Source organism: Stegostoma tigrinum, chromosome 5 (assembly GCF_030684315.1).
Source record: "Stegostoma tigrinum isolate sSteTig4 chromosome 5, sSteTig4.hap1, whole genome shotgun sequence".
NCBI classification, from domain to species: domain Eukaryota; kingdom Metazoa; phylum Chordata; class Chondrichthyes; order Orectolobiformes; family Stegostomatidae; genus Stegostoma; species Stegostoma tigrinum.
In genome coordinates this window covers 65,274,877-65,294,014 of record NC_081358.1, presented here as the reverse complement: position 1 = coordinate 65,294,014, position 19,138 = coordinate 65,274,877, and the positions used below count along the sequence as shown (strand labels likewise).

The window sequence follows — 19,138 nt, the reverse complement described above, 5'->3', positions numbered from 1 at the left end:
TTTCCGCCACCTCAGGAAAACAGCTGACATAATCAAAGACCCATCCCACCCCTGTTACACAGTCTTCCACCTTCTTCCATCAGGCAGAAGATATAGAAGTTTGAATACATGTATGAACAGATTCAGGAACAGCTACTTCTTCACTTTTATCAGACTTTTAAACAAATCTCTCAAATGCTAATGTTGATCTCTCTCTTTACATCTTCTCTGTGGCTGTAACACTGTATTCTGGACTCTATTCTGCTACCTGATTTACTTTATGTGGTACAATCTGTCCATAGAGCATGCAAAACAACACTTTTCACTGTATCCCGGTACATGTGACAATACATCAAATCAAATCGTATATTTTCTGGGGCAAATAGAGGTGATGTACCCAATACTTAGTTCTGAGGCTGTTGAATTGCTTGCCAAGCTGGCATGTTCTCGTCCGTTCTGTTGTCTGTTGGATAAGCTTTTTTTTAATCCATGTTTCAGGTTTTTTATTGCCATTGTCTTTGTGGTGGATCAGTTTGGTGTGTTTCTCCTGTACCTTGTTTCTTCTTCTTGTGTTGATTGATTGGTGATAGCCTCAGTTAGTGTTGTAGTCCACTGCTGGTCTGTAATGTTTAGATACTGTGATTTTTGGCACAAAATTTCCCATTCATATCTGTGGAGTCAGTTATGGGCATCATTAATCATTGCTCATAGCATTCTGCATCCGTTCCGTTCAGCTATTTTACGTACCTGTGGGTTGTTGAGTGGAAGTTTGTACTTCATGCTACAGGACAGTACCTAGTTCCTGAGGCATTCATGGAGAAAGTGAAATTGTTCGCGGATAGAGCGCTGTTGTTAGGCTAAGATTTCCCATCGTTGGGCAATATTTAACATGCTTTCCCATCGGTGCTTAAAGTTTTGGCAAAGATCTGTAGCTCGGGTTGTGGGTGAGGCTGATGTATTGCATGCTGAGCTGTCTTGTTCTTGTTCATGTCAAGAATAATATGAGTAATGATTAATGACGCCCATAACTGGCTCCACAGGTATGAATGGAAAATTCTGTACCAAAAATCACAGTATCTAAACACTATGGACCAGCAGTGGACTACAACACTAGAACAGGCCACTACCATCAATCAACACAAGACCAAAACTATGATGAATGAGAATATGCCAGCTCGGCAAGCAATTCAACAACCTCACCCACAACCCGAGATACAGATCTTTGCCAAAACTTTAAACACTTAGTTCTGCTCTCAGAAAAGCATTTCTTAGTACCACTCTGCCCCCCAAAAGACAGGCAGATAAGACTTCCATCTCATCTGTCTGTGCTGTACAATAACTATTTAAAACAACTTTGTTTCAGTGCTCAAGAGGAAATGCTAAAGGAAATGATTCCTTTCACTGTGCAAGTGCATCTGTTCTCTGACATGCACAGCTAATTCTGCCAATGACAATGGCTTGAGTGCAAACCAGTTTGATGCACGTAGACAATGTTAAAGTTAATTAGATTTTCACCCTCTCACCTAGGCTTACAATTACTGCTGCTAATCAATCATCTTATTTCTTTAACTAGTTTTATTTCATAGAATCTGGAATGGAAAATGAGAAAATTTTCAATGCAATGTTTTAAGTACAATGACAGAATTAAAGTTGGGTTTTCTATTGCCCTTCTACTTTTTGTCACTGTCATCATTTTCGTCACCATTTGCTTTTGTCACTTCTCCTAATTTTCCTGACGCCATTTGGCCTATACTCTGCAAACAGTATGTTCTTGGTCATTGTATCATACTAAAAATTCAATACAAGTTGAAACTCTGCTTCATCTTCATTGTTTGTGATACACATAAATGATCTGGAGGAAGGTATAGATGGTCAGATTAGCAAGTTTGCAGATGACACTAAGATTGGTGGAGTAGCAGATAGTGAAGGGGACTTTCTGAGAATGCAGCAGAATATAGACAGATTGGAGATTTGGGCGGAGAAATGACAAATGGAGTTCAATCCAGGCAAATGTGGGGTGATGCATTTTGGAAGATCCAATTCAAGAGCGAACTATATGGTAAATGGAACAGCCCTGGGGAAAACTGATGCACAGAGTGATCTGGGTGTTCAGGTCATAAAAGAATGAACAAAGCAAACTTGGCAGAAATAATTGAAAATATAGTGGCTCCCTACAACCTAGATAATTATCTAAACTTGTCTAATCTTGGAAAAACGTTGAAAAACATAAAGTAAAAGACATTGATGTCAGTTACTACCTGAATAGATTAACTGACAGTATGAGCATAAGACACAGGAACATAAATAAACATTTAGCCTGTCAAATCCATTTTGTCATTCAATGAGATAATGGCTGATCTGATAATCCTCAACCCCACTTTTCTGACTTGTCCCATAACCCTTGATTTACTTATTAATTTAAAAGTGTATCTATCACTGCATTAAATATACTTAATGAACAAGTATAACAGCCCTCTAAAGAATTCCACATACACTACTCTCGTTACTATCTCAAGTGGGCTTACCCTGAGGTTATGTCCTCTCTTACAAGAGGAAACAACCTCTCCACATCTATTCTGTCAACCCTGCTAAGAATTTTGTATGTTTCAATAAGGGAGCCTCTCAGACATCTAGACAAATGAATACAAGTCCATCCTACTAAACTTGTCTTCAAAGGAAAATCTTTTGATTCCTGGAATCAAATCTAGTGAACCTTCTCTAAATTGCTTCTAATACCAGAATGTCTATCCTTGGATAAGGGATCAAAACAGTTTCCAGTATTCCAGGTGTGATATGATTAGTGCCTTGTATAGATTTAGCAACACCCCCATATTCTTGTTTTCCATTCCCTTTGAAATAAAAGACTAACATTCCATTTGCCTCTCCTATTACCCACTGATGTTGAATGCTAGCTTTTTGTGATCTGTGCACAAGCACCACCAAATCCGTCTGTGCTGCAGCTTGTTCTAGATTTTCACCATTTAAATAATATTCAGTTCTTCTATTCTTCCTGCCAAAGTGGACAATCCTACATGTTCACAGATTAATTTCCATCTGCCATGTTTTTGCTCATTCGTTTAACCTGTATTTAACCAGAATCCCTCTGTAGATTCATCTGTTGTCATCACTACTTACCTTCCCATCTATTTTTGTGTCATCCACAAACTTGACTAGAATACTTTCACTCCTATCAACCAAATCATCAATATATATTGTCAATAATTGTGGTCCTAACGCTGATCCCTGTGGCACTTCACTGACTCATTACAGGTTGTCTTTCTGAAAACACCACTTTATCCCAGCTTTCTGTCTTCAATTAGCCAATTGTCTATCCATGCTCATACACTGCCCCCAACACCATGGACTATTCTCTTATTAAATAGTTAATTGTGTGGTGCATTCTCAAATACCTTCTGGAAATGCAAATATATTTCATCCACTGGTTCCTCTTTATTTGTCCAACTTGTTACCTCCTCAAGAAACTCTAAGTTAGTCAGATATGATTTCCCTTTCATGAAACAAGTCTGGCATTGCTTGACTTTACTGTGTGTCTCTAAATATTCTATTATTGCATCCTTTATAACAGACAGGAGCATTTTTCCAGTGACCTGTGCTAAGCAAAGTAGCCTATATTTACCTTTCTTTTGTCTCCCTCCCTTTTGATTAAGGGTGTTACAATGGCAGTCTTCCAACCATCTGGGACTTTTCCTGACTCTCAGGATTTCGGGAAAATTACTGCTCGTGCATCTCTGTAGCTTCATTTTATTTAAATGCTAGGATGCAACCCATCAGGCCCAGGGGACATATCAGGCTTTAGACCAAATAGTTTCTCTAGTACATGTTATCTAGTGATAGCTATGTTTCTTTGCTGTGCGTAGAAATGGCAGCCTAATTAGGAACTGACTGAAGCTGTATCCTCATACTTGACTCAACTAGACCCCTTGTGTTGGGTGCATATAAATTCAGCTGGCAATTTCAGTTGGCTTGAAACAGGAGCATGCATTTTCTGGAAAAGAAATGTCTCAAAACAAAAATTGACATTTATTCAAAACAGGTTTTTTTTGAGGAGGACTGCCGACAAGATGCAAATTCAAAGGCCAAGAAATTTTAACACTTTTGATGGTGACAGATAAATTTTAATTGGGTTGTTAGTTGTCTGAACAATTGTTGTTTAGATTTTCAATTGTTTTATCTTAGAACTCCACCATTTGTATGTAATGTTTTTTTCTTCCAGGCATGGTGAATGGTGGAAAGCCAAATCTCTTGTAACTAGAAAAGAAGGATACATTCCCAGCAATTATGTGGCAAACATCAACACACTGGAAACAGAGGAGTACGTTGCTTCTATTTTGATACTTAAGTGCAGTTTGGTTTTTACTTATTGGACACCAAATTAATAAACAAACATTTAATGTTTTCGAGGTGGTTCTTTAAAGATATCAGCCGCAAAGATTCAGAGAGACTCCTATTATCACCTGGAAATAAATCTGGTGCTTTCCTTATTAGGGAGAGTGAAACATCAAAAGGTAGGACTTTATAACTGTTTTCCTTCATTTTACACGTTATGACTGATCTGACTCTGCAGGATTGTGGAGTTATTACTGTTTACTTAGATGTATGCTGTTTTATATAAACACATTTTAGGTATACAAAATCATGAGATGTAGGGACAGAGGAGATTATGAGAATCTCTTGCCTGTGGTAGATGTGTCTAAAGGTAGAGGACGCAAGTTTAAGATGAGGAGCAAGTAGTTTGGAGGAGATAATCACCCAGAGGGTGATTGATTTATTGTCATATGTACCAAAATACAGTGAAAAGCTTCGTTTACAAGTGGTGCTGGCAGATCACAACAAGCAAAGGATGTAACAGATCAGAAAAGAACTCAGAGGCATACAGATTATATTATTTGTGGCTAGACTCCATTCAACAGTCTGATAATGACCAGAAAGAAGCTGTTTCTGAACCTGCCCATGTGTGTGTTTGGGTTTCCGTATCTTCTACCTGACAGAAGAGTTTGCAGAGGTCATTACCAGTGTGTGATAGATCTTTGATGACATTGGCCACCTTTCCACAGCAGTGAGCTTTGTAATTCAAGTCCATGGATGGAAGGTGGGCTTCTATGCTGGCCTGGGCTGTACATGCCACTTTCTGTAGTTTCTCATGGTCTTGGACAAAGCAGTTGCTATACCAGGCCTGTTATGCACCTGAACAGTATGGTTTCAATGGTGGACGTACCTACTTTGACAACTATTAAAAAGCATCTGGATTAGTACTTAACATGTAAGGGCATAGCAGGCTTTGGACCAAGTGTAGGCAAATGGGATTAGCATAGTCAGGTGCTTTTTTTAGTGTAGACATGATGGGCTGAAGGGCCTGTTTCTATGCTGTTTGACTTTTGGACTCCTGTTTTATTTTATAGAGTTATGTTTAACTCCAAATTTCCATATTTTTCAAGTAGAAATTTGTGCATGGTTCTCAACAAAAAAAATCTTTAGCTCCGTAGGATATTGTAAACGTTGAGCTGAGCAAATTACTATAATTTTGTGTAGAAGAAAAGCAAGAATTAAAGTGTACATCAAAATATCTAAAGCTTTCTATAAAATAAGGATTCTTTTAAGCAAATATCTTTTGAGAGGTGCGTTCCTAGAATGCTATGGAAAGGAATTATCTCTTCAGATTTTTCATGTAATGCCATCATTTGAACAGTTCCAGCTTTGGTGTTAAGAAGATCATCTGTATCTGTTCTTTTCCCAACACCACAAAGCCTCATTCCGACTTCTGAGCTTTTTTTACTGAACCATTATGAAATTGAGTGCTCCCCACAGGGACTAAGTAATGAGTTTCAATATGTAAAATGGGTGGTATTTAATGGAGGAAGTCTGGGGACTTGCCCAGCTACAGGAGACCAGATGATAAATCCATGTTCTTTGTTTTCTTGAAGATCTGTTGAGACAACGTGGACCCTCCCCAGGGTCCAGGGTTAGAAGTTCCATGCATTTTAAAGGCTAGCAGATTTTTCATTGTCTCCCTGGTGGCACTGTTGAGCAGTAGCACATGTTGGTAGCACACTTACAGAAGGCCTAGGATTTCCTATCAATTTCGGCCTAGGTGACCGATGGTAAATGGGGGTCGGCAATAAGGGCTTTGAGTGGCTCTCAATTTTCCTGATACTGGGCCCTTCAATGGGCACTGAATACCTTTTGAACAGGAAGTATCCCATCACGAGAGCCTGCAAGCAACCCCAACAATGCTCATTTCCAGGGTCCCCACATGCTACATTGCCTGCTGCCAGGTAAATACCATTGGTGGCGGGATGAGGCTTTAAGTGGGTTTTAATTGCTCTGTTAAGGGCCTCAATTTAACACTTCATGGGCCTCCTGTCAAAGACTTAATTGGGGCAATGGTAAAAGTGACAATTCCTTATCTGCCGATCATATGCCTGATTAAATGTCCCCACCACCAAACCTGTAATGGCAAAAATAGATTTGTCAGAATGGATGCTGTTAAGTCTGAGATCCTACATTTTCAATGAATAAACACTATATCATCTTTTTTCTGAGTGAAAAACTGAAGCAATGTAGACACATTAATTCAATGTAAAATATTATCAAAAAAACTGATTTTTTTGCATTTATAATTAGTTAGCAGCAATGTAAATGAGTGGAGGTTTTGCTAAAGCTATGCAAAGCTTTGGTTAGGCATATAGGATATACTGGTCCTGGAGGGGGTTCTGTGTAGAGGTATCAGTGTATTACCAGAACTCAGAGGATTACATTTTGAGGGGTATTTATATAAATTCGTCATGTGTGCTCTGGAATAATACAAAGTTTAGCAAGATTTGATAGAAATTTTCAAGATTTGAAAGAAATTATTAGAAAAGTTAGAAGCTTTTTCTGCTAGTGAGAAAGTGTGGGACAAGAAAACATAAATTCATAAGTAGACTTTGTGAAGGGAAGTTAAAAGATGTTTCTTCACCAATTGGTTGGTAAAAAGGTGGAGTGGAAATACAGATTAACCATGATCTCACTGAATCATGGAACAGATTTGAGCAATTGAATGACCCAATATTTGCACTTCCCAGTAATTGGGTCAAATTAAAGGCAGTCAACAAAAATAACAACCTTATCTATACTTTTATACTTGGATACCAAATATAAAAATTAACACAGCGCATATTTATTTTGACGTAAGTCATGTTTTTACTTACAGAGCTCATTTTTGAACCCTATTCTATTTCTCAGGTAGTTACTCCCTGTCAATGAGAGATTATGATCTTCAGATGGGTGATGTAGTTAAACACTACAAGATTCGATGCCTGGACAGCGGTGGATTTTATATCTCTCCTAGAATTACATTCCTTGACCTAAATCAGCTAATTAAACATTACCAAAGTAAGTAGTTGCATTTTGTTTTACAACATATCTGACATGTATCTTGATACATAAGCTTCACAGCGAAACAGTCATTTTACTGAAGCTGGACAAAAACCCAAATGCAGTCATTAAAGTCATCCAGTCATGAAGATATACAACATGGAAACGGACCCTTCGATCCAATTCATCCATGCTGACCAGATATCCTATATAAATCCAGCCCCATTTGCCAGCATTTGGTCCATTTCCCTCTAAACCCTTCCTATGCTTTTACCCATCCAGATGACTTTTAAATGTTGTAATCATAACAGCCTCCATCATTTTCTCTGGCAACTTATTCCATACTTGTGCCACCTTCTGCATGAAAAAGTTGCCCCTTAGGTCCCTTTTAAATCTTTTTCCTCTCATATGAAACTCTCTTTTGGACTAACCCACCCTGGGGGAAAAGACCTTGCCTATTTACCCTATCCATGCCTCTCGTAATTTAATAAACCTCTATAAAGTCATCCCCTCTGCCTACGATGCTCCAATGAAAATATACCCAGCCTATTCAGCCTCTCCCTATAGCTCAAGCCCTCCAAACCTGGCAACATCCTCATAAATCCTTTCTGAACCCTCATTTATGTTTCACAACATCTCAGGGAGATCAGAATTAAATCCAATACTCCAAAAATGGCCGAACCAATGTCCTGTACAGTCACAACATGACCTCCCAATTCCTGTACTCAATGCATTGACCAATAAAGGCAAGCGTACCAAACACCTTCCTCACTATCCTTTCTACCTGCAACTCCACTTTCAAGGAACTATGAACCTGAATTCCAAGGTCTCTTTATTCAGCAACACTCCCCAAGACCTTACCATGAATATTATAAGTCCTGCACAGATTTGACTTTCTAAAATGCAGCACCTCACATTTACCTAAACTAAACTCCATCGCCACACCTTGGCCCATTGGCCCCTCCAATCAAGATTCCATTGTACTCCGAAGTAACAAAACAAAGATAAAACAAAGAAAATTACAGCATAGGTACAGGCCCTTCAGCCCTCCAAGTCTGCGCCGATCAAGATCCTCTGTCTAACCTGTCATCTATTTTCTAAGGGTCTGCGTCCATTTGCTCCCTGCCCATCCATGTACCTGTCCAAATATATCTTAAAAGACGCGAACATGTCTGCGTCTACCACCTCTGCTAGCAACGCGTTTCAGGCACCCACCACCCTCTGTGTAAAGAACTTTCCACGCATATCTCCCTTAAACTTTCCTCCTCTCACTTTGAACTCATGAACCCTAGTAATTGAGTCCCCCACTCTGGGGGGAAAAAGCTTCTTGCTATCCACCCTGTCTATACCCCTCATGATTTTGTAGACCTCAATCAGGTCCCCCCTCAATCTCCGTCTTTCTAATGAAAATAATCTTAATCTACTCAACCTCTCTTCATAGCTAGCACCCTCCATCCTGGTGAACCTCCTCTGCACCCTCTCCAAAGCATCCACATCCTTTTGGTAATGTGGTGACCAGAACTGTACACAGTACTCCAAATGTGGCCAAACCAAAGTTCTATACAACTGCAACATGACCTGCCAACTCTTGTACTCGATACCCTGTCCAATGAAGGAAAGCATGCCATATGCCTTCTTGACAACCCTATTGACCTGCGTTGTCACCTTCAGGGAACAATGGACCTGAACACCCAGATCTCTCTGTTCATCAATTTTCCCTAGGACTTTTCCATTTACTGTATAGTTTGCCCTTGAATTTGATCTTCCAAAATGCATCACCTCGCATTTGCCCAGATTGAACTCCATCTGCCATTTATCTGCCCAACTCACCAATCTATCTATATTCTGCTGTAATCTCAGATAGCCCCCTTCACTATCTGCTACTCCACCAATCTTAGTGTCATCTGCAAAGTTGCTGATCAGACCACCTACACCTTCCTCCAAATCATTTACATATATCACAAACAACAGTGGTCCCAGCACAGATCCCTGTGGAACACAACTGGTCACAGGTCTCCTATTTGAGAAACTCCCTTCTACTACTACTCTCCACCTCCTGTTGCCTAGCCAGTTTTTTATCTATCTAGCTCGCACACCCTGGACCCCTTGTGACTTCACTTTCTCCATTAGCCTGCCATGGGGAACCTTATCAAACGCTTTACTAAAGTCTATGTATATGACATCTACAGCCTTTCCCTCATCAATCAACTTTGTCACGTCCTCAAAGAATTCTATTAAGTTGGTAAGACATGACCTTCCCTGCACAAAACCATGTTGCCTATCACTGATAAGCCCATTTTCTTCCAAATGGGAATAGATCCTATCCCTCAGTAACTTCTCCAGTAGCTTCCCTACCACTGACGTCAGGCTCACCGGCCGATAATTACCTGGATTATCCTTGCTCCCCTTCTTAAACAAGGGGACAATATTACCAAGTCTCCAGTCCTCCGGGACTTCACCCGTGCCTAAGGATACTGCAAAGATATCTGTTAAGGCCCCGGCTATTTCCTCTCTCGCTTCCCTCAGTAACCTGGGATAGATCCCATCCGGACGTGGGGATTTGTCCACCTTAATGTCTTTTAGGATACCCAACACTTCCTCCTTCCTTACGTCAACTTGACCTAGAGTAAGCAAACATCTATCCCTAACCTAAACATCTGTCATGTCCCTCCCCTTGGTGAATACCGATGCAAGGTACTCGTTAAGAATGTTACCCATTTTCTCTGACTCAGCGCATAACTTTCCTTCTTTGTCCTTAAGTGGGCCAATCCTTTCTCTAGTTACCCTCCTGCTCTTTATATATGAATAAAAGGCTTTGGGATTTTCCTTAACCATGTTTGCCAGCAATATCTCATGTCCTCTCTTAGCCCTCTTAATGCCTCGTTTCAGATTCGCTCTACATTCCCGATATTCTTGCAAAGCTTTGTCTGTCTTCAGTCGCCTAGACCTCATGTATGCTTCCCTTTTCCTCTTGGCTAGTCTCTCAATTTCACCTGTCATCCATGGTTCCTTAATCTTGCCATTTCTATTCCTCATTTTCGCAGGAACATGTCTCTCCTGCACGCTAATCAACCTCTCCTTAAAAGCCTCCCACATATCAAATGTGGATTTACCTTCAAACAGTTTCTCCCAATCTACATTCCTCAGATCCTGCCGAATCTTGGTATAGTTGGCCTTCCCCCAGTTTAGAACTCTTCCTTTAGGACCACTCCCATCCTTGTCCATGAGTATTGTAAAACTTACAGAATTGTGCTTGCTATTTCCAAAGTAGTCCCCTACTATAATATCAACCACCTGGCTGGGTTCATTCCCCAACACCAGGTCCAGTATGGCCCCTTCCCGAGTTGGACTACATACATACTGCTCTTGAAGACCGTCCTGGACACACCTTACAAATTCTGCTCCATCTTGACCCCTAACACTGAGTGAATCCCAGTCAATGTTAGGAAAATTAAAATCTCCCACCACCACCACCCTGTTTCTCCTACACCTTTCCATTATCTGTTTTTATATTCGTACCTCTATCTCATGCTCGCTGTTGGGAGGCCTGTAGTACAGCCCCAACATTGTTACTGCATCCTTCCTATTTCTGGGTTCTACCCCTATTGCCTCACTGCTTGAGTCCTCCATGGGGGCCTCCTTCAGTACAGCTGTGATATCGTCTGTGTAATCTTCTTTACTGTCCACTACATCTCCAATTTTAGTGTCATCTGCAAACTTACTGACAATACTTCTATGTTCATATCCAAATCACTTAAATGAAAGATGAAAAGCAGAGGACCCAGCAATCCTTGTGGCACAATGTAGATCTCCGGTTTCCAGTCTGAAAAGCAACCCTCCCACTACCAACCTTTGTCTTCTAACTTTGAGGCAGTTCTGCAACCAAATAGCTAGTTCTCTCTCTATTCTGTGATCTAATCTTGCTAAGCAGTCTACCATGAGGAACCTTGTTGAACACCTCACTGAAGTCCAATAAGATCACATCCACTGCTCTGCCCTCATCAATCGTCTTTGTTATTTCTTCAAAAAACTCAAGTTAATGAGGTACAATTTCCCATGCATAAAGCCATGTTGATTATCCTTAATCAGTCCTTGCCTTTCCAAATAATACTTGTAAAACCTGTCCCTCGTGATTCCCTCCAACAACTTGCCCACCACCGATGTCAGGCTCATTGGTCTAAAGTTTTCCTTACCACCTTCCTTAAGTAGTGGCACAAAGTCAGCCAATCTCCAGTCTTCTGGCACCTCCCCTGTGGGTATTGATGATAAGAAGTGTCTCAGCAATCCCTTCCCTCTCTTCCCACCAAGCTCTAGGGTACACCTGATCATGTCCCAGGGTATTATCCACCTTTATGTATTTTAAGGTAGCCAGCACCACCTCTTCTGTAGTGTGGAAACTTTTTAAGATGTCACTACTTATTTCCCTATCTTCCATATCCTTCTCCACAGTAAACACCAATACGAAATACTTGTTTAATATCTGACCCATTTCCACACATAGTCAGCCTTGCTGATCCCTCAGGGGCCCTATTCTTTCCCTAGTTACTCTTTTTTGTCCTTAGTGTATTTGTAGAATCCCTTTGCATTCTCCTTAACCCTATTTACTAAAGCTATTTCATGTCCAGTTTTTGCCCTCCTGATCTCTTTTACATGTATACTCCTACTGTCTTTAGATTCTTCTAGGGATTCACTTGATCCCTGCTGCCTATGCCTGATGTATGCTTTCTTCTTTTTCTAGACCAAAACCTCTTTTTTTAGTCAGCCAGCATTAGCTTGTCATTATCATGACTTTTAGCTTTAAAATAAATTGTTCAGTTTAAATTAGCCAATATTAATCTTGGTTTGAAATCTATCAGTAAGGCAGCTATTGCTGTCAAATGAAGGGTGACAACTGGGAAAGCATCTTTGGTTCATCCAAACTGTCCTGTACAGGTGTAATATCACTTTATTTTAATATTCCCCACCCATCTCAAAAACTCTGACTTCTCGGAAAAAGTGAGCAATCAATTAAAATATTTGTTTATTTGGGGGAAAAATATCAAGGAAATTTATTTTCAAACACCAGCCCCAATCCTATTCCTTGCCCCTCTCAAGAAGTCAAAACTAGCCATGGAAATTAGTCTGCCTCTGAAGTCCCTGCATTTTCTCCTTTCTGAGAAAGAAATATCTACCTCCACCTCTTATTGCCACTCCCCTATCTTCCAAACAAGCTAGAAACTGTCTAAACATCACTTGAATTAATTCAGCAAGTCATGAATTCATTGTATGAGATGGTAACCTATTCAAAAGATCTGTTATTCTCTAAGCAAAGAGCCATTGCCAAATATGTATAATCTAGCTATAATCTATTGTGACTTTTTGTCCCCACCCCCCCCCAACCTATTTATGTGAGGCAAATTATGAACTTGAATGGTTCCTTCCATCAAATTAAATTTGATCAGATCACCCCTATATCTGGGCTTCTTGAATATCAGAACTTTTGATTTGTCTGACTACAAAAATGCTCTTAACTGGAAGTGAATTTCATGGAACCCTTCTAAAGCCCCTACCACCAAGAAAGAAACCAAAGGTGAGCTCAATATTCCGAGTGAAGCATTATGACCAAACTATTGTGCAAAAACAAAATAATGTCTTGTCCAACAAATACACAGTAACACTCTGCTTTCCCGTTATTGCTCATCAAACTTTAGAGATCGAAACTGGCAGTTTTGTCCAATATAATTGCAACATGCAGTGAATAGGCCACTGATATCTGATGAATTGTAATGTTGTTCATTTTTAGAGGCAACAGGTTTAAGTATGTTTAAGGTTTATGGTGTTTGGTATGCTTGCCTTTATTGGTCAATGCTTTGAGTACAGGAGTTGGGAGGCCATGCTGTGGCTATATAGGACAATGGTTCTGCGACTTTAAAATTGGGTTAAAGTTGCATTAGTGAATGAGTATTGATGTTGCCCACTAGATCTCCAATTTGCTGCTCATTCCTAATTGAGCAAAGAAGAATGGGCTATTTTACTATTAGACAAGTTTCAAATGTCAGTTAGGTGGCACAGTGACTCGGTGGTTAGCACTACTGCCTCACAGCACCAGGAACCTGGGTTCGATTCCATCCTTGGGCAACTGTCTGTGTGGAGTTTGCATGTTCTCCCCATGTCTGCGTGGATTTCCTCCCACAGTCCAAAGATGTGCATGTTAGATGAATTGCCCGTGCTAAATTGTCCATAGTGTTCAGGGATATGTAGATTAGGAGGGTTATAGGGGGATGGGTCTGGGTGGGATGCTCTGAGGGTTGGTGTGGACATTTTGGCCCAAAGGGCCTGTTTCGACACTGTAGGGATTCTATGATCTATGATATAGTTCAATTGCTGTATTCTCTGATTTTCACTGTGCCTTGAGAATCAGTAAACCAGGCTTATTTTGTTTAACTGTTGGTTGAAAAACCCTTTTCAAAGCTGTCCTGGATCTGAATGTGACTGTATTGATCTCCAACAGCTGATGGTTTAAACAGCAAAGCTTTTTTTTAAAAAAAATAGACATTTGCTTTATTATTGTGTTCATTTTGTAACATATGATGAATATTGTAATCTGACTGCCCAAGTTTAGCAAGCAAAAAAATTCTAATTGGACCATATTACACTAGACCACTTGGGAAACTTCCTTTCTTCATCTCTAATTATTTCACTGAAGATGCTGATATGTTGAGCATTGCCACTAACACCTTCCAAAAATACAATAATCCACATTAAATCTCAACATTCACATCATTTGCTAGTTATGTGCCAAATCTCCCAGAGCATCAAGATTTGTCTGAAGTAAAGGAGAATCATATAATTTCTTAACACTTAGAGATTTTAGTAATGTGAGCAAATTTAATGATTGACTGTCCATTTCAGTCCATCATCAAAATAATTTCAAAAGAGGTACTTATGGCAACGCTGGTGACTAGTCTTCAACAGATCCAGATCTATTTATTTTAATTTGTTTGTCAGAATATGGGCATTTATTGTCCATTTTTTTTAATTCACTCATGGGGCATTGGCATGGCTGTATGGCTGACTTGTATTGCCCATTCCTACTTGCCATTGAGAAGGTGGTAATAAGCTGCTTCTTGAACCACTTTGTCCATGCGCTGTAGGTTGACTACAAGGTTGTTGTGGAAGGATTTTGACCCAGTGACACTGAAGCAATATATTTCCAAGTCAGGAGGGCACGTGGCTTGGAGGGGAATTTGGAATTGGTGTTGTTCATATGTATCTCTTTCCCTTGAGCTTCTAGATATAAGTTAATTTCTGCAGTATATCTTGCAGATAGTACATACTGCTACTATTCAGTGTTGTTGGTGAAGTAATTCAATGTTTGTGGAAGAGGTGCCAACCTTGACTTTGAGGAGGTGATAGTGAGCTGTTGCCTTGAACAAATGCAACTCATTTGGTGTAGGTAGACTATAATGCGATTAAAGAAAGAGCTCAAGAATTTTGAACCAGCAGTACTGAAGGAATAGTGACACTCCAAGTCAAAATGTTGAGTGGCTTGGAGTGGAATTTATGGGTGGTGGTATTCCCATAATCTGCTACCCTTCACCTTTTAGGTGGTAGATGTTGCAGGTTTGGAAGGTGCTTTCAGAGGCGTCTTGGCAAATTACAGTGGTGCATCTTGTAGATGGTACAACTATCTCCACCAAGAAGAAAAATCAACCACTTCCCATTGACATTCAAAGTCACTGTCATCATATAATCTGGAAAAAATCGCTGTATCTACAACAGATTCCTGTGGGGAGAAAACATTTGTGATCAGGCTATCTTGGATCTGGTAATCCATATTCTAAGTAAAAGATTTCCCCGCCCCAACCGAGAAACAGTGAATATAATGTGATAGAATTTAGCATTCAATTTGAGATGAGAAACCTGGATGAGAAACATAAATAAGGGTAATTTCAAAGGAGTGAGGCCGCAGTTTACTGGAGTGGGTGGGTAAAGGAGTTTCACAAAAAAAGATGATTGATGAAAAATAACAAACATTTAAGAGTTCATAGCAAAGGTAAACCCCCAGTGAGAAAGAAGAGCTCTAGAAAGCGCATAAGCCAGCCATGATTAACCAAGGAGGTTAAGGTTTGCATCAAATTAAAACAGATGCAATGTGGCAAAGATTAATGGTAAAAAAATGATTGGGAAATTTTTAAATGCCAACAAAAGATAACCTTTTAAAAAAAGTGGAGGAAACAAACTATGATGGTAACTGAGCACGTAATGTAAGAGCTGTTTTAAATATATCAAAGGAAGAAATATTATGGGGACACAACAAATTATAGAGTTCAATAAATATTTCATAGTTGAAGATTTGGGGTGGGGTGGCACGGTGGCTCAGTGGTTAGCACTGTAGCCTCACAGCTGCAGGGACCCGGGTTCGATTCCAGCCTCGGGCAACTGTCTGTGTAGAGCTTGCACGTTCTCCCTGTGTCTGCGTGGGTTTCCTCCGGGTGCTCCGGTTTCCTCCCACAGTCCAAAGACTTGCAGGCTATGTAGATTGGCCAGGCTGAATTGCCCGTAGTGTTCAAGGGTGTGTGGGTTATAGAGGAATGGGTCTAGGTAGGATGCTTCAAGGAGCAGTGTGGACTTGTTGGGCCAAATGGCCTGTTTCCACACTGTAGGTGATCTAATCTAATCAAGATACTAATAGCATTCCAAAAATACTAAATTAAAGGGCAAAGGTGGCAAGAAAATAAATATAACTACCATGCAAGAAAAAGAACTAGGGAAACTAAGGAGGATAAATATTGCCCAGTCCGGACTTAGCAGCAGGCCAGATACGAGATGTTCTGCCCCTAGTTATTTCCCACATCCTTCCCACCATTTACAAGGCACCAATCAAGTTTGTGAACTCACCTGCTTAAGCCCAGCCCCAGAACAATCATAACTTTGATACCATCCAATGCAAAGCAACCCACTTTATTGGTACCTCGCTCACTATCTTTAAAGCTTCATTCCCTCTCTCAATGGTGAGGAGGAAGGGGTATGGTTTGTAAATCTATAATCTGGCCATTCAGCACCTCAGTGCAAACTTTATAAACTGCCAAAACCACCAGCCCATTGTTAACTTATGAGAGCTTTAATAAGTCACTAAATAGCAAATATATTCTTTGTACTTTAATTTGCTCAACATTTTGCTTGATCTCCATTCAAAGCATCTGTTCAAACTAAATCTACCAGTACGGGAGAAAATTGCTATTTGTATAGCATCATGTTTCCCCTGTATGAAAAAATTATCAACTGTTACTCTCAGCCCCTTCCCAAGAAAAATATGGCCGACTGTGGTCGTATTACAGGGCACAGTGTGGAAACAAGCCATTTGTCCCACCAAGTCCACACCGACCCTCCGAAGTGCATCCACACAGACCCATCTCCCTATCGTTTCCCATGGCCAATGCATATACCCGATACATTCCTGAACACTATGAGCAATTTAGCACGGCCAATCCACCTACCCTGCACATCCTTGGACTAGAGGAGAAAACTGGAGAACCAGGTGGAAGCCCACGCAGGCACGGGGAAAATGTGCAAACTCTGCATAGATAGTTGCCTGGGGATGGAATTGAACCTTGGTTCTTGGCGCTATGAAGCAGCAGCGCTAACCACTGAGCCAACGTGCCACCCCCCCACCACCCCCCCCCCCACCCCCACCCCCCGACAAGCCACCATGCTGCCCCCATGAAGTGTGACTAATATGATTGAATGTGTCAACAAATTTACTGCATTATTGACTGGACCTACAAATGATGCTGAAGTGAAACATTAACAACTACCCCACCAACAAAAAATGTGTCAAAGTGCCTACAGGAGAGTAACTTTTTTGAAAAAAATCTGTGATGCTGAGCTACATAAGGAAATATTGTGACCAACATCCAAATGCATGGATTAAAGAGGTAGATTCTAAGGAGTATTTTAATAGAGAAAAGTGAGACAAAGTATGGCTACGTAAAGAAGGAATTCTTGAGCTTGGGCTCCCGGCAGCTGAAAACATGGCCATGGGTGATGGTGCAATTAAGTCTCCTGATGCAGGACAGGCCAGAATTAGAGAAAGATCGATGTTTCAGAGGCTTGATAAGCTGGAGATTACAGATATATACATGTTAGTAAAATTCTTGAAAAAGAAAATAATTACTTAATATGTTGGACTGCATTAACTTCAATGAACCTGCCTGCTAGAGAACTTTTATTTTCAAGAAAATGTATCCATTGTGCACAATATTTAAGCTCAAACTCTAATTTTTCTAACCCACAGAACAGCCTGATGGCCTGTGTCGAAAGCTTGGATCCCCCTGTGTTAGTCCACAACCACAAAAACCATGGGATAAAGATGCATGGGAAATTCCACGAGAGTCTGTGAAATTAGTTAAGAAACTTGGTGCTGGACAGTTTGGAGAAGTGTGGATGGGTATGTGATTGTGGTTACTTGGTTAACGTAATAAATGTACGAAAAGTCGAGTCATAACTGACTGAAATTACATATTGTTGGGACTAAGAAGTAAGATAGAGGGCTAGATTCCTCCATTAGTGGTCAAGAGTCACAGCATGCACCCTGTTATAAGTAGTCTTCTTTAAAATATTTTTCAGAAATTCCCTCATGTTGGGAGTAATGTCAGCAAGTGAAAAATTGTGCACTTTAATAATTCTCATGCAATTCATGTTATTCTCTTATATGATTGAATTACTTTATCTTGAAGATAGATAGATATTATTCATGAATAGAACCATCATCTTAAATGTGCTAATTGAACATTAAAATTGCGTTTAGTTATTACCGCACTGAGGAGAGGCTTGGATTGTTGGTTACAGCCTGTTTCCGTGATCTCTTGTGGAATTTACATGTTATCAAGATGCAATCTTTAGTGAAATTTTTCAAGTTGCCCAAGAGATGGATACTAGCTTTATTTCTGTGGGAATTACTTCAGATTCTACTCTAATTTGGACTGAAGATTACTGGATTTCTAATAGCGGCTTTCACATTATATCTTGTTTTCTCTATATATGTGGCTTCGTTGCCAATTGATACGTTCGGAAGTTGGAAAGAAGGAGTATAAAAGCAGGTGAATGGCATTAAAGTATAACAGCTTTATCGTTTGTTGAAGGTGTCCATAAGTGTTAGTGTTTGTTGGACCTGGATGGGGTTTGCAGCAATATCTTTTATTGTTGCAGTTCTGTAAAATCAGTGCTTCAAGTTTTGTATTATTGAAGGTGTTGCAGCACATTACATGATTAATCCAAATGCTTTGTGTAAAAACCTACTGTGTTTTAAATCTAATGAGATATCTATGTGCATGGAGTAAAATATTTTTAGAGGCAGCTCTTGATGATGGCACTGGTGATGTTATAAAATTCATAATAGAGAAATAATACAGACACCACACTGAAAAGTTGGTATAATTCTGACTCATTTATGGTACCTACTGACCTCATGAATAGAAAAAAAAGTCATCCTATTTGAGAGAGACACAGAACATTATCAGGGTGCAATGGTTTTTATAGAAACAAGATTTGTTTGAGTTTGTTACAGACAATTGCAAGTGGTTATTGAAAGTGGAGGGATTGAGATGCCTAGTTTCATGATCTGCCATTTTTCTGTTTGTAGTGCTCAGTCTCAAAAGTCGTTTGGTATACAGGTGAGCTGTGCACTAGTTGATTCTAAAATAAACAGCAGGTAAAGCCTTTGGTAATTGTTGTGTAACTGTGTTAAATGCTGTTATTTGACAGTGTGTGAAATTCCTGGGTAAAAAGTTATAATTTAGCTTTC

At 39.9% G+C, this 19,138-nt stretch overlaps 1 protein-coding gene across 5 annotated transcripts in view; it reads left to right on the top strand.

Annotated features, from left to right (window-relative positions):
• The window catches only part of lyn (LYN proto-oncogene, Src family tyrosine kinase), a 113,770-nt gene that overhangs the window by 36,149 nt on the left and 58,483 nt on the right, over positions 1-19,138 (top strand). For all 5 annotated transcript variants that reach the window (XM_048529434.2, XM_048529433.2, XM_059646038.1 and 2 more), the window contains 4 exons: positions 4,214-4,312; positions 4,402-4,505; positions 7,222-7,371; positions 17,630-17,782. In XM_048529434.2, coding sequence (XP_048385391.1) covers positions 4,214-4,312; positions 4,402-4,505; positions 7,222-7,371; positions 17,630-17,782 — 506 coding nt within the window. The remainder of the gene's footprint in view (positions 1-4,213; positions 4,313-4,401; positions 4,506-7,221; positions 7,372-17,629; positions 17,783-19,138) is intronic.